General features: G+C 45.3%; 1 protein-coding gene across 4 annotated transcripts in view; it reads left to right on the top strand.

Moving 5' to 3' along the window:
• The window catches only part of LOC144524639 (storkhead-box protein 2-like), a 75,277-nt gene that overhangs the window by 11,970 nt on the left and 49,909 nt on the right, over positions 1–13,398 (top strand). The window contains exon 1 of one of the 4 annotated variants that reach the window (XM_078261034.1): positions 7,299–7,778. The exons of the other annotated variants lie outside the window; for them this stretch is intronic. Within the exon in view, the coding sequence (XP_078117160.1) occupies positions 7,571–7,778 (208 nt within the window). The 5' untranslated portion in view covers positions 7,299–7,570. Of the gene's footprint in view, positions 1–7,298; positions 7,779–13,398 lie in introns of those variants that run through there. 4 annotated transcript variants of the gene reach the window in all.

The following is a 13,398-nucleotide window of genomic DNA, read 5'->3' as shown; positions in this document are numbered from 1 at the left end:
ATGCATAAGCTACTCCTACGTGCGTGTTTAAACCAACTGGACCAAAACCCGGAATTAGACTACTAGCAGAAACACTGAATATAGGATATTGCCCGACTGTTCCTGACTTACTCTGCGTGTCTTCTGCCCTGCCATGCCCTGCCCTGCCCTGCCCTGCCCTGCCCTGTAAAGCTCTCCTCAGCAGTATTAATAAGAGCCTCTTTGGGTGTCTGAGTTTGGCTCTAGGGCACTTAAACAGCTACGTGTGCTGAAGTGAACAGTGGAGCTGCCATTAGTCACAAGATCAAGTTACAACAACTATGTGGTTACTACACATCTCTCTGTGTGTCTGTGTCTCTACACACGCACACACACGCACGCACACACACACACACACACACACACACACACACATACACACACAGTAAGTAGGAACAAGTAATTTCCTCCTGATGAAAGGCACAGCTCAATTACTTTCAAAATTCACTTCATCTGTCTGTACACGATCAAGTGTGTGTGTGTGTGTGTGTGCGTGTGTGCGTGTGTTTTAACAAGGCTGTATGTTGTCTGTGTTGGGGTGCCAGCTGTGTGTACCTGCAGGCATGGAGTTTCCTGCCCCTTCACCTCACTCTACCTTCTTCTTCTCCTCTTTTGTTTGCCCGACTCTCAATTTTGTAACCTTTTCATTAATTTAATTTGAAATTCAAAGCCGTGTGCTGACAGGACAGGGTTTCACAGTGTCACCAAAGCAAAAACATAACAGCTGCATCAACAACCACAAGAATTAAATTGGTTTTCTTCCGCTCTGGCTGTAATTCACCAGCTTAAAAAAAAGTAGAGCTGGAAAAACTCCCTTTTTGAAATGTTTTACAGTACAGCCTTGAAGGGACTTTATTTGATGTGGTCTTTAATTTGGAGGTAACTACAGGAAGTGTTGACTTGTAGTCCCTGGATAGCTTGAGCTTTCATGGCAACATCACAATGACATCACAGTTGTCTCCACACCATGTGACAGTCGGAGTAGTTTCAAACAGCGAGCCTGCTCATGCCTCCGCTTGTTTCCCACCAACATAGCAGCAATCCTTGGCGGTGGTAAGGAAAATAAGAGGGTGGCTGCCACATTAGTGTGCACGCATTGGCTTTTTATTGCTGATGTGGATTTTTACAGCTGTTCACTCGGTATGAACATTGTGACCACAAAAACTGCAGGACAGGAACAAACTATGGGGGAGAGTGTACATATAACTCTTCTCTTGTTAGTTGATAGCATACCATCTTCATAGCTGTTTCCATGTAAGCCCTTAGGAAGTATGTTCACATTAAGGCCGTGTTCAGACTGCCTGCGTCGATGGCCCAGCATAAACGCAGGTCTTTCCATTCATTTTGAATGGGGGTAGTGCGTTTGGGCTGCGGCGGGGGGGTTGCCACAGTGGGGACACTCAACCGACTCCCACTTTAGAAAATACACAACCCCACGTCACGCTGCGGTGGCCAGTCATGTAACCGGAGATCAGACTTGTCGGTGTGTTTTGAGGCGGTGTGCAGAGTCCCGTACAGGAAGCAGGAAACATCACTGCCTCTATTGCTGCCACAAGAAAGTTTTAAAACAACAAGCACTGAACTGCCCGGGACTTTGTGGAACAGCCGAATGTTTCCTGCAGCAGCAAAGCAGTCTCACTCGTCTTTGTTCTCTCTCTCTCTCTCTCTCTCTCTCTCTCTCTCTCTCTCTCCCCCTCCCCCTCCCCCTCCTGTCAAATGAAGCTGCCGTCAGAAACATTGCTATCTATAAACGATCTGACGGAAAACAGTGATTGTGAAATATAAAGTCTACTTGTGCTTTGTTGGGGGGGGTTTAAGAACACAGCATGACGTCACACAAATGGGCCATTTCATTGACACTCGCCCCCGCCGCACAACCCTGCGGAAAATGGCCGGATTGCTTTTATTTTTGTTGGTGTGAATGCCCTTTAAGACTCGTCTTTAATGTGCTAGTCTTGGCCTTCTATCTGAGTCAGAGATCCCAGTGCAGTTGGTCTAAAGTATTTAAAAAAAAAAAAAAAAACGGCCCAGGGTAATAGCGATAACTATGTGTCTGTAGCCCTAGCCAGTATGTTTTGTTTATCTAGTAGCTTTATCCGACTCTCTTCATGTCAGTAGGGGGCTTTACACAGGGCCAGATCTCCATTCTTGTTTAAGTTGTAGGAGGCTAAAAATTTGGGCCTGTGAAATTTTACTAAAACGTGTCTTTGGTTATCTCATAATGACATTTTATGTTTTTAAACCTGAAGATGGCACCTTTAAATCCTGTTTATGGCTGTAGCCCTGTTAGTCCACTAGATGACAGCAGTTGACAGTAAATTGGCTGGTGTCTGGTTCAGCAATCCTCTGTCAACACTGGTCAAATGATCAAATAGCATTACATGAAAGTTATTTATAAATACCCACAAAAGAAGAAATGTTGGAAAGAAATCCAAATCCAGCAGTTGAGTGTTGCACATCTGTTAGTGTCTACCCGTTTATCTGCTCACAATGTCGTGGAGTCAGTGACAGTTCTCCTCGAGTTCTCCTCGAGTCCTCCACTTGCGTCCCTTCCTTGGGACATCATGGGAGGAGAGAGGAAATGAGCAAATATGTTTTAGAGTGATGAGACGTCCTTTCCTCTGAAGCGTCACATGAATTGGTCAGCTGTATGGGCGGACTTAGCAACTCCTTCAGCTGCACGGATTCCGGGGAAGGCTGCTCTCGTGTTTCCTTGCCTATAGCTCCTCGATGATCCCTCCTCGCTCCTCGCTCCTCGGGGCAGAAATAAGAGCTTTGAGACAGCCTTCACAGAGGAGGGACAGAACAACTTCCGGTTCAGCCAAGGACCAAGGAGTCGAGGAGCTGTCAAATAAGCAACATGAGATGCAGCCTTGGTCTTCAAATTCTTCAAGAATTCTTTTTCGCCCCTGCCTTTTGCAGGCACATTGAAAAGGTAGGGTTGCTGCCACCAGCTGTCGATCAGTGTAATAGCATGGCTTGCATTCACTAACATTTGCTTCACAGCCCTCTACGGCCGCTACTACTAATTGATTAAATTGGTTAAAATTGATTATATATGTGAGGTCCTGTTTTACCAGCAACAAAAAAGCATTTCCACTGTTAAAGAAACTCAAGTTCCACAGGATGATTCTTCAATAATTTATTTAAAATAAAACGGGTTACTTCTGCACAGCATAAACATTCTTTTTTACTAAAAACAAAACTCTCCTCCAGCCGGTCACACCCGTGATTCTTTTTCTTAGTTCTCCCTCTCCTCCCCTGCACCTGTTTTGCACATAGACAGTTACAGAAGTGGACCAACAGATCCCGTTGCTCTGGACGGAGACCAGTGAAGGCCATTAGAAGCACTTTTCCGGTGTGGACTGAGTGTTACTGCGCAGCCTCCACTGAGCTTGAAGACGTAGATGTGACGTGAGCAACGTGTCTGAAAGTTGTAAGTCTTCTGGTAGCTGTGCCAAGAGAAATCTCAATCATTCCCAATCTTGCAGAGATGGAGAGCGTAGGTATATGTAAGGAGATAGCATGGACACAGGCTAATTATTGCTAACTAAAATGCTAGTTAACATTAGTAATCAAACTTAAACAGCTAATGTAAGTCGAAACTGCCTGCGAGCTTCTCCTGTACTATACGGTAATTCCTCTACTATGCGGCAGTAAGTCGCGTGGTTATGACACAATCGTTAGCCTATTTTTACAAAAACGTCTGCTACGGAGCCATAACGTGAGATTCAAGGTAATGGAGCCTTTTATACATTGTCGTGTTTCTTTAGAAATAAACAATGGACAAGTAAAGTCTTTGAACGCTTCAGATGTAAAGTTATTCGCTGTCAAAGTGACGTCAAAATGAATGGGAGTCGATGGGATGCTAACGGCGGGTGAGTGCTTGTTAGCATCAAAATGGCGCCATAGGAGGTACGCGTTGTGGAGAGAGGCTTACCCCCTTGGTTTTGCATCCACCTTCAACAAGCACACCATTCTATCCTGTGGCCAATCCTGAGCTGTGGAGGTGAACTTATGAATCTCCGTTACAATCATTTACATTTCTGTACGCCGCCATCTTGATTTCTGACTACCTTCTGCAGTCTCAACACAACAATGAAACTAAAGCGCCCCCTTGTGGACTGAATAAAACAGCGTCTGCTTACAACCTAACAACCTCACATGTGGAAATACTAGAACATCATAACCTCACGTGTTATGAATCATGAACATTACAGCAACCACAGCTGCTTCTCATCACCGTGATTCCCAGTCCAACAAACAATTAAGAAAACACACCAAATCCACAAAACCGTGCAAATAATAACTGTTAAAACACCTTTACTAATAAAACCAAATGCAAAATACACACATTGCTAAAACTGAAAATGGGAAATCAACCAAAACATACACAGTTGGGATCAAAATGAAAAGCTGCCTAAAGTCACATTCTGACAAATACTTGCCAACGTTTTCCGTCATTGACTACGTTTACAATCACAGAATATTCCGGCCCTTCTTCCAAAAAAGATGATATTCCGACTAAGCTGTTTACACGGCTAACGAAAGTGAATATTCCACTAATATTCCCATTTATTTACATGCCGTGCAAAAAAATATATTTTTTGAAAGTTTACCAGCGGTGGAGGACTTGTTGGACCGTGCGAACACAGCGTCCCTCTTTCATTCCTTCAACCAGCTTCTTGAAAAGGTCGCCATAGCGATGTGTGCGCATATCCAAAAAGTCTTTGATAATGTTTAAAAGTAGCTGTGTTTCTCCTTCTTATCGGGTCTGCAGCCTTGCAAACTGTTGGCTGGCTGGTGTGTGTACAGAAACCATAGCAACGCACAGAGCTGACCATAAGCCGTAAACCGGCAAGAGGCCGTAAACTGGGGTAAAAACCCTGATTGAGACGCATATTCCGAAGGCGCTGTATACATGTCCAAAGAATGCCTCTAAAACCCGAATAATACCGGAATATGCCACGTCTTAATCGGAAAATGCTATATATTCAGAGAAAGGCCTTATTCGGAATATCTAACCGGAATATGCTGTTTACATGACCTGTATCAAATTCAGAATATTGTCATATTCGGAAAATAATAGTGGAATATTGGTGTGCATGTAAACATACTCAGTGATTAGTTGGGTCTATGTTATTATGCACAGCATCATACAAGTTATACTCCAGTGTCTCTAATTTCAGATATTTACCGTTAGCTAAATCTGTCGTCTATGGCAGATTTGTGTCCATTTTGACGGACAGACACACGATCACAGGTTTTCCTCACGAACGCACAAACCAGACAGATTGAAGAAAAGGAATAAATAAAAGTCCGCTGCCTCTCTAAAACAGACATCTAAGCTCAGTGCCGCTCACTCAACCGACATCAGACTGCAGTATCGCCGTCCCCCTGCGGGGGGCGTGGACAGGCTTTCCAACAGGCAGGATAATTTAAAAAAGCAACCGCAACTACATTGTGCATCGGCCCTATTTCTGATACCGTGGCGGCATATATTTTGGCGTGGCGGGCCGCCATTTCCAAATCAACATAGAGGGAACGCTGTTCTGCCGTTTTGTCATAGATCAATGTTGAAGCTAACATTGATAAAGCTAATGCCCCTGAGAACGCTATTTTAGCGCTTGATAAATAAAGAACGCCCGGCTACTTTGATCCATCACAAATGGAGAGAAAACAGACAGATGGTCTATCACACTCTGTGGTAGATTATAAAGACAGTTGCGTTCTCGTATACAGGCGGCCGCCGTCTTGGGAGCTACTGTCTTTCTAAACTATCTTTTTAATAAACTGTCTGTACACTTGCAATGTTCTCAATGCTTCGGTTAACATCTAGGGACCCTCATTATGCTACCGTTGAAGTTTGGCGATATTTTGAGCCTTTTTAGTGGTATAAATAGCGATTTGTTTTTACTTTCCCTGTGCCCCGAATACTAGCGTTGTAAGCTAATCAGCTCAAGCTACAAACACATTCGATTAGCATGAAAACATGTCCCAGAGAACGATCCTGTGGGCACACATCTGTTATTAACCCCTAGGTTTGTTTTGCGCCGGAATTGTCCTTTTAAAGAAAGCCGTGAGCGTGCATCTATCCGAATGACTTCAGCCTGGCTCGACCTAGTCGCTCCTCCTCAGCCTGGTTTGGCCATCGTGAAACACACCAAGCCAGGCTGCACAGATTAGACTAGGTCAAGCCTCGCTTTATCAGTTATCCTGGATATAAATTCTGCTTTTGCCTCTTTAGCCCCCCAGCTGACGGATATCAATGTGTAGAAGTGTGTTTTGTATGAATGGGTAGCACCGTTCGGCTTTAACAACAGGGGGAACGTGTGTGTGTGACACAATCCTTGCCCTCTCCTCCCTCTGCCTCCTCCCTCTTCCCCCCCCTTCCTTTCCAACAACAACACGGTGAGCGACAGAGTGAGTGCAGACAGGCGAGCAGCAGGCAGAAAGAGAGGCGAACAGACGAACGAGAAGACAAAGGAGAAGCAGAGGCAACGCTCGCTCTGCTCTGGATTAACCCTTTCTCCTCACTAAATGTTGCTTTTTGTGGATTCCTCTTTTTTAAACATCTTCCATCATCCCTTTGCTCAGCCACTGTCTCTATCTCTCTCTCTCTCTCTCTCTCTCTCTCTCTCTCTCTCTCTCTCTGTCACACACACACACACGCCCACAGTTTTTTTTCTTCTCCCGAGGATCAACTGCTGGTGTGTGTGAACGGGGTCCTGGAGGAATAATCACGGATGGATGGAGGTAGAAGGGAGGAGTGTGTCTGCTTTTCCCATGGAGATTGTGTCGTTCTCTCTCCTCCTTGTGCTGGCTGAGCAGCCTCTTTCCCCTCGTTGTCTTTTGTATTAGCGCCCCCTCCCTCACTCCCTCCCTTCTTCTTCTTCCCTCCCTTTGCTGCATGGGCTTTTGTCTATCTGACAGGGATCCAGGCTTGTCTTTTTAGCGCTCTCCCTAGCCTACCCCCTTTGACCGACTCAAAAAGTACCGTCAACTCATTCCTCAGGCTTCTGCTTAAGCTTAGACCAAACGAGTCTGACACCGAGCAAAGGCACCAGGCTAGGCTAACTGCTAGCCACTGGAGTGGTGTAGACACCCCAGCTTGTCACTGCTAAGTGTGTGTGTGTGTGTGTGTGTGTGTGTGTGTGTGTGTGTGTGTGTGTGTGTGAGAATTCATACATTACAGCAGAAGCATTAGCTTACAGTTGACCAGTCATTCCATCGTGGATTTGGTGTAGCCCGAGAAGGAAAGAGAGGCGTTTATGCAGTTAGAGGTGACAGTGACATGACCATGAGAAAGTCTGGCCAACCCAGGACAGGAATTCTTTATTTCACAACATGGTGATTTTTTTGATTTTCATTTGGCGATTTATTAACACTAACGCTTCAGAATGGAATTTACGTGAGGAACTGGGACCTTGCAGCCCTGGGTCAACCATTTGGCTCAAATATTCAGAAGTTTGCTTGTGGATAAAAAAAACTATTTTTGACTTAGTCTTTTGTAGATAGATTTACTATCTGCCTGCCACCCAGCGTGGTGAGGATGAAGAAGACCAGCAGCCGCACGCTCGGGCGGGCATGGCCCAGCTCTGAACTGTTAGAGCGCCTTTTGCCACCAGCAACCTCTGTAGAGCCTCACAGGAGCCGACGCTCTCGCAGTGAGAAGGACTACAGAATCCACAAACACAGCAAGAGGAACCATTACCCACCACTGTATCTGTGTCAGAGTCCGCCCGCCTACATACACACAGGTACTGTACAACTGCACAGATGGAAGCACTAGCCAGGGTTTACCACAGTTTGAGAATGGGTTTAGAGTGGTTTGACTGTGAGACGTGCAGTGGGAAGGTGTTCATGTGCTGCTTGGGTGCTCTGACACTGGCTGCAAAACAGGATTGTTTCCAAGTTTGTCTGATTAGAGCGGTCCCTTTTCCATTACATTCGATATTTGCATATGAATACACTATACTGTAAATGCCTCTTTGTTAAAGTGTTTAGCAGTGTAGTGTGTGAAAAATACTAGTATGAGTCAAGTTCCCAGATCCCTGAATCCAACCCTTCTCATAATACAACCCAATGGCAATATCTCTTAGGCCCTCCCTGCCTTGTAAACACGCATGTCTGACTCCAACTCAACATCTCATCATCATGGAGGCTTTCTGTTACAAATGTGTAGTCTCCAAATCACTGCAGAGAGCGGGGTATGGTCTCAACCCGGTAAAGGGAATAGCCGGGTTATGCCAGTTCTCCCCATATACATGAGCGGGGAAGAATGGGGAGAATGACAGGAGTAACTCCACCTCCGGTACAGTAGGTGGCGCTCTGCCGATGCACAACGCTTCCGGTTGACCGACGTCAACATTACACAGACCGATCACTAAAGTAGTCAAATTTAACAACGTATTTACACATTATTATTATTTCAGCGTAGGACAGCACAGTGTTCCCGCCAGACGACTGACCACTTGTTCGGCTCATTAGAATGTAATCTGTAACCAGTGTCGAGTGGAATTAGCAAGCTAACTTTGTTAGATAACTAACATTTACATTAGCCAGGGGCCGCAGCGGGGGGCTGCCCGGTCCTTCCACTTTTTTGCCAAAACACAGCGGTGACAGCCCCGGAGATGGACAGTCGGTTTAGCCATCTCCCGATGTCCACTGCTGCCTCGGCGGGGAGTTAAACAGATGGACCGCAGGCTTTTTGCTGCCCGCCGCTGATTCGGGTAACGCTGTTTTGTTGTATGGTGTCATAGCAACGACTACATCTCACAGCGCGCTGACGGAGTATGTCCGGTTCAAAATCAACTTCACCCGAGTTGGGAGGGCAGTTGAAGCATGCGCAAACGCTTAAACCGATCATAGCCCGGTTAAGGTGCATACATGCAGGGATACACACCGGTTACTGAAGGAGTTTGCTACCTCTGTTAACCGGGTTATTAGAACTCCGATTATAACCGGGGTAAGGTGTTTACATGAAGTGTGAGAAATCGGGTTATGGCCTTGACCCGAATATAATCGTTTATTATATATTTATTTTAAACTGCATGTGTCAGCTGCCGCTTATGGTACTTTTCTACACACAGCCGAGCCTCACTTACCATAACAAACCCCGTTGGACTAACGTTAACGTCGCATACACACGCTGCCCACATTGCCACCGGTCTTAAATGGGAAGGGTCGGCCGGTAACAATCATGTAAAAGGAGAACGGTGAGAGTTTGCTATTCTATCAAGCAGCAAATCAATTTTGCGTCATTTGTCATGGGTATCTGCCGATTCAGGTCTGATACATTTTTACCTAAAAGTTGATTAAACATGTATGTGACACACGCGTAACTTGTTTTTCCCGAGCAACTTGACCCGAACACTGAAGGTCTTGGTTCAAACATGTTAAGTTTATATGCTTCAATTATTGATTATGTGAATACAAGTTAAACTGGAGACTCCTGAAATTGTCATGAGGTGATCAGCTAGAGGGAAGACGCATCACTCTGTTGGTGATGGAACTACTACAAAAGTGATTGCGAGGGCAATTGTGCTGCATTCATGTGGTGTCGGAATAATCGGAAAAATGACGACGGTGAAAATCCGCCCTGCATTAACATTGTGATACGCGCTCTCCAAGTGCCCTTCAGGTTTTTTTATACATGATTTACTTTTTCAACACACATGTTTACGTTCATTACGTTTCACCATCCAATCAGTTCAGCCGTATGGAACGTCAAAATTGTTACAGGCGTTCTTAATGTCGAGAATTGGGTTTTAAATGTCTGATTACTGCCTCCGTTGGCACAAGTTGGTGATGTAGGCTACTTTTTAATTTACCAGAACGTGTCATAATGACAAATGCCGGTTCAGTCAGTTTGCATAAAATCCAACACGGTCTCACGGCAGTTCGTGAAATTGTCACGTTATTTTTAATCTATTGATTCGTGTACAAGAACACGTTTATCTTGTTTTTTTGTTTTTTTGTGGTGGCCAGCACGAAATGGGAACCATCTATACAGAGGTTGGGTTTAGGAAAAGATGAAGCAAACGTCACACCCCGGGACACGATCTGCGGTCTCTGGGGGACACGCGACAACAACAACGGGACGGCGGAGGTTGGGTTTAGGAAAAGAAGAACGGGGAAAGGACACCTCACACGCCGGGAGACGGCCGCGGGGGAGGCGCAACAATAACGGGACGGTTGTGATTAGGAAAACAACAACGGGGAAACAAAACGCCACACGCGGGCCACGATCCCCGCTCTCCGGGGGGAACGTCCTGTGTTTGTTGTTTGACCCAACCAACCTCCTTATGCGGATTTTCGGCATTTCATACTACTCGCTACCGTAGTCGTGCTGTGATCACGACATATGCTTCCCATTGGAATACATTAGTTTACATTTTCGTGCTGGCCACCACGAAAAAAAACCGAGAAAAACGTGCCCGTGTACACGAATCAATAGATTAAATAACGTGACCATTTCACGAACTGCCGTGAGACTGGGTTGTAAAATCACACCGGTTTAAAGCTTGTACATCGGAACGGACTGGCAAAACCAGAAATGGACCCAACTCTTTTTTTGGTTTTGTGCTTTGAGATGACGAGTGACAGGTCATTGTTTTGCTATATGCAAAACGCCTCAAGGAAGTGGATTTTAACTGACACACAAACTCCCTCAATCATGTTAAATAGGATGCAGATTCTCCAGAGGGCGTGGGGCTGTTGACTCATTGTCAGAGCAGTTCTACACATGGCCAACCCTGCCGCCCCCCCCCCCCTATAGAGAAGTACATTCAAACATGTCAGTGACACCTCCCACAAGCAGAAAACAACCGCTGCAGCACTTGGATATTTCTTACAGATATGTGGAGGAAACTGGAACTACAGTTGTCAAACCGCTGCTGCGTTGGCTCTAAACTTTGATGATATTGATGTTCGTCATCATTGACCCTGTGTCCTTGTTTATCACTGCAGCACTGCAGAGCAAAGAACACCTACTAGTAAAGCTGAAGTCAATTTCACCAGCTAAAATGATAACTTTAACCAGCATATTCAGCCAATTGTTAATTATTAATGTAGATAATTTCACATCATAGGTTGTAATCTGACGGTTTCCAATTGTCAATAAGGCGGGACTTAACATATGAGGGAGACTCTCAAGACTCGCAGATTATGATTTGAACGTCGTTTGTGGCTATGGTGACCATAGGCGGAAAGCACAGGGGGGTCGGGTGGGGGGGCAGGACCTACCCCCATCTGGGTTGCACAGTTGACATTGCTCCACTGGTTTCTGCTGCCTCACTTGGGTTGCAACTATAGCAGCTGAGTCCTCAGATTTGTTGTGGTTGAAGAGTAACGGCAAGTTAGGCTATAAATAGTGAAGACGTGTGGAAACCGGCTATTTTGTGAACAGGTGTGCCAACAGAAACACCCCGTAACCCTTCTTTTCGTTCTCTTATTTGTAGAGGTGTGACGAGATTAAACGTGACGAGATTTCTCGCCGAGGTAACAAGTGTCTCGCGACATCAGTACACAAGTGCAGAAAAGCAGCCTTGAAATTAGCATAGAAGATCCCCCGCCTCTTCTCCAAAGTTGACTCTGAGTTTGCTTTTGCAGAGTGATGGCGGAAGAAAAAAAGCTGCCTGTAAATCCCATTGTAAGAACGTTTGAGAGTACCGCCTCTCTCTCCCTCCCTCCCTCTCTCCCTCTCTCCCTCTCTCTCTCTCTCTCTCTCTCTCTCTTTCTCTCTTTCTCTCTCCCTCTCTCTCTCTCTCTCTCTCTCTCTTTCTCTCCCTCTCTCTCTCTCTCTCTCCGTCCCTCTCTTTCTCTCCCCCTCCCTCTCTCTCTCTCCTTCCCTCTCTCTCCCTCCCTCTCTCTCTCTCCCTGTCTCTCTCTCTCTCTCCTCTCTCTCTCTCTCTCCTTCCCTCCCTCCCTCTCTCTCTCTCTCTCTCTCTCTCCCTGTCTCTCCCTCTCTCTCCTCTCTCTCTCTCTCTCCTTCCCTCTCTCTCTCCCCCTCTCTCTCTCTCCCTGTCTCTCTCTCTCCCCCTCTCTCTCTCTCTCTCTCTCTCTCTCTCTCTCTCCCCCCTGTCTCTCTCTTGGCCGAGACACACATACGCGTCCGCAGCGTGCAGTTCACTGTGGCGCTGTCTCACGTAGACCTCTCGTCTTTTAAAATGAGTCGGACGCAGAAAGCAAAACCTAACTTTACTTTTAATGACATTAAACAAAGAGAAATGTTCTCCGTTTGTCCTATAATGGGCATTAAGAGTAGCATACTTCCTTGTTTAGTGCTGCAATTAATAAAATGAAGAGGAGGAGAAAAGAGCATCCGTCTTCAGAAAAATCATGTTGAGTGTTTGATGGTAATTTATTTGTGCTTTAGAACGTAATCAATGTGAAACAATAGTAAAATAAGCTGTATGTCTCTCTGTCTACTGTACAAAACATTTGGTCTCAACTACTGCCAGAAAACGCTTGGTTATGTTGTAACCTTGGTTCTCTGAGTGAAGAGACTCTCTCTCCACCATACATATAGAATACGTAACAGTGTAACTGTTAGTTATACAGGAGAGAAGCCAGTCATTTCACATTTGAGTTTGTGGCAAAACTTTAAGTGCTCATTTTTCATTTTTTGACTATTTGTCCGGTCTTATTTCCTCATTGAAGTTTTCTGTAAAATAGTGTGAAAATCTCGACTCGTCTCGATCTCGTGAACCCAATCTCGTGTCTCGTCTCGTGAGCTCGGTGTCTCGTCCTACCCCTACTTATTTGTTTTATCGCTGAAAATCAGCCACCAACAACTTGGAGCAGAACCCAAAACACTTCCACGCACTGCTTTTCAGATGCTTTGCTGTCCTGATTACCTGATTAACACGGCTTAACTCGCTAGTGTCATGTTATTAATTAGCGTAGTTTACTGATAGGTAAATAAGACATGCAATTGGTTAAAGCTGGTTAAAGCTTCAAACTCAAGTTTAAATAATAAAAAAGTGTGAGCCCACCTGGCATGCATGGAGTGGTTTATGTGTATATGTCAAACAAGCCATAATAAGAGTTTGATTGCTTTTTTTTTTTTTTTTTGTCTTGTCAGTAAGTCTGGCTTAACTGTTGAAACTTCAAATCCAGATATGTAGTTTGTTATTGGTTGAGAGGGAGACAGTGGGCTGAAAAGATTGGGTCGGGGGTTGCCTTTTTTTGAAAGGGATAGTTCCGTTGTGTCAGATTGCTTCCACAAATGGAGCAGAGCTGAGTAGCATACTCTCAGAGCTTCCTCTGGTCTCATAGTAACCACATGAAGGCTAGTTGGAACCAACAACTCTCAGCAGGAGAGAACTCTGTGCATCCTGCAGTTGCTGGTCTTATATTCATGCGTACTCAACATAA

Source organism: Sander vitreus, chromosome 10, assembly GCF_031162955.1.
Source record: "Sander vitreus isolate 19-12246 chromosome 10, sanVit1, whole genome shotgun sequence".
Classification (NCBI taxonomy): domain Eukaryota; kingdom Metazoa; phylum Chordata; class Actinopteri; order Perciformes; family Percidae; genus Sander; species Sander vitreus.
This window is presented reverse-complemented; position numbering and strand designations above follow the sequence as displayed.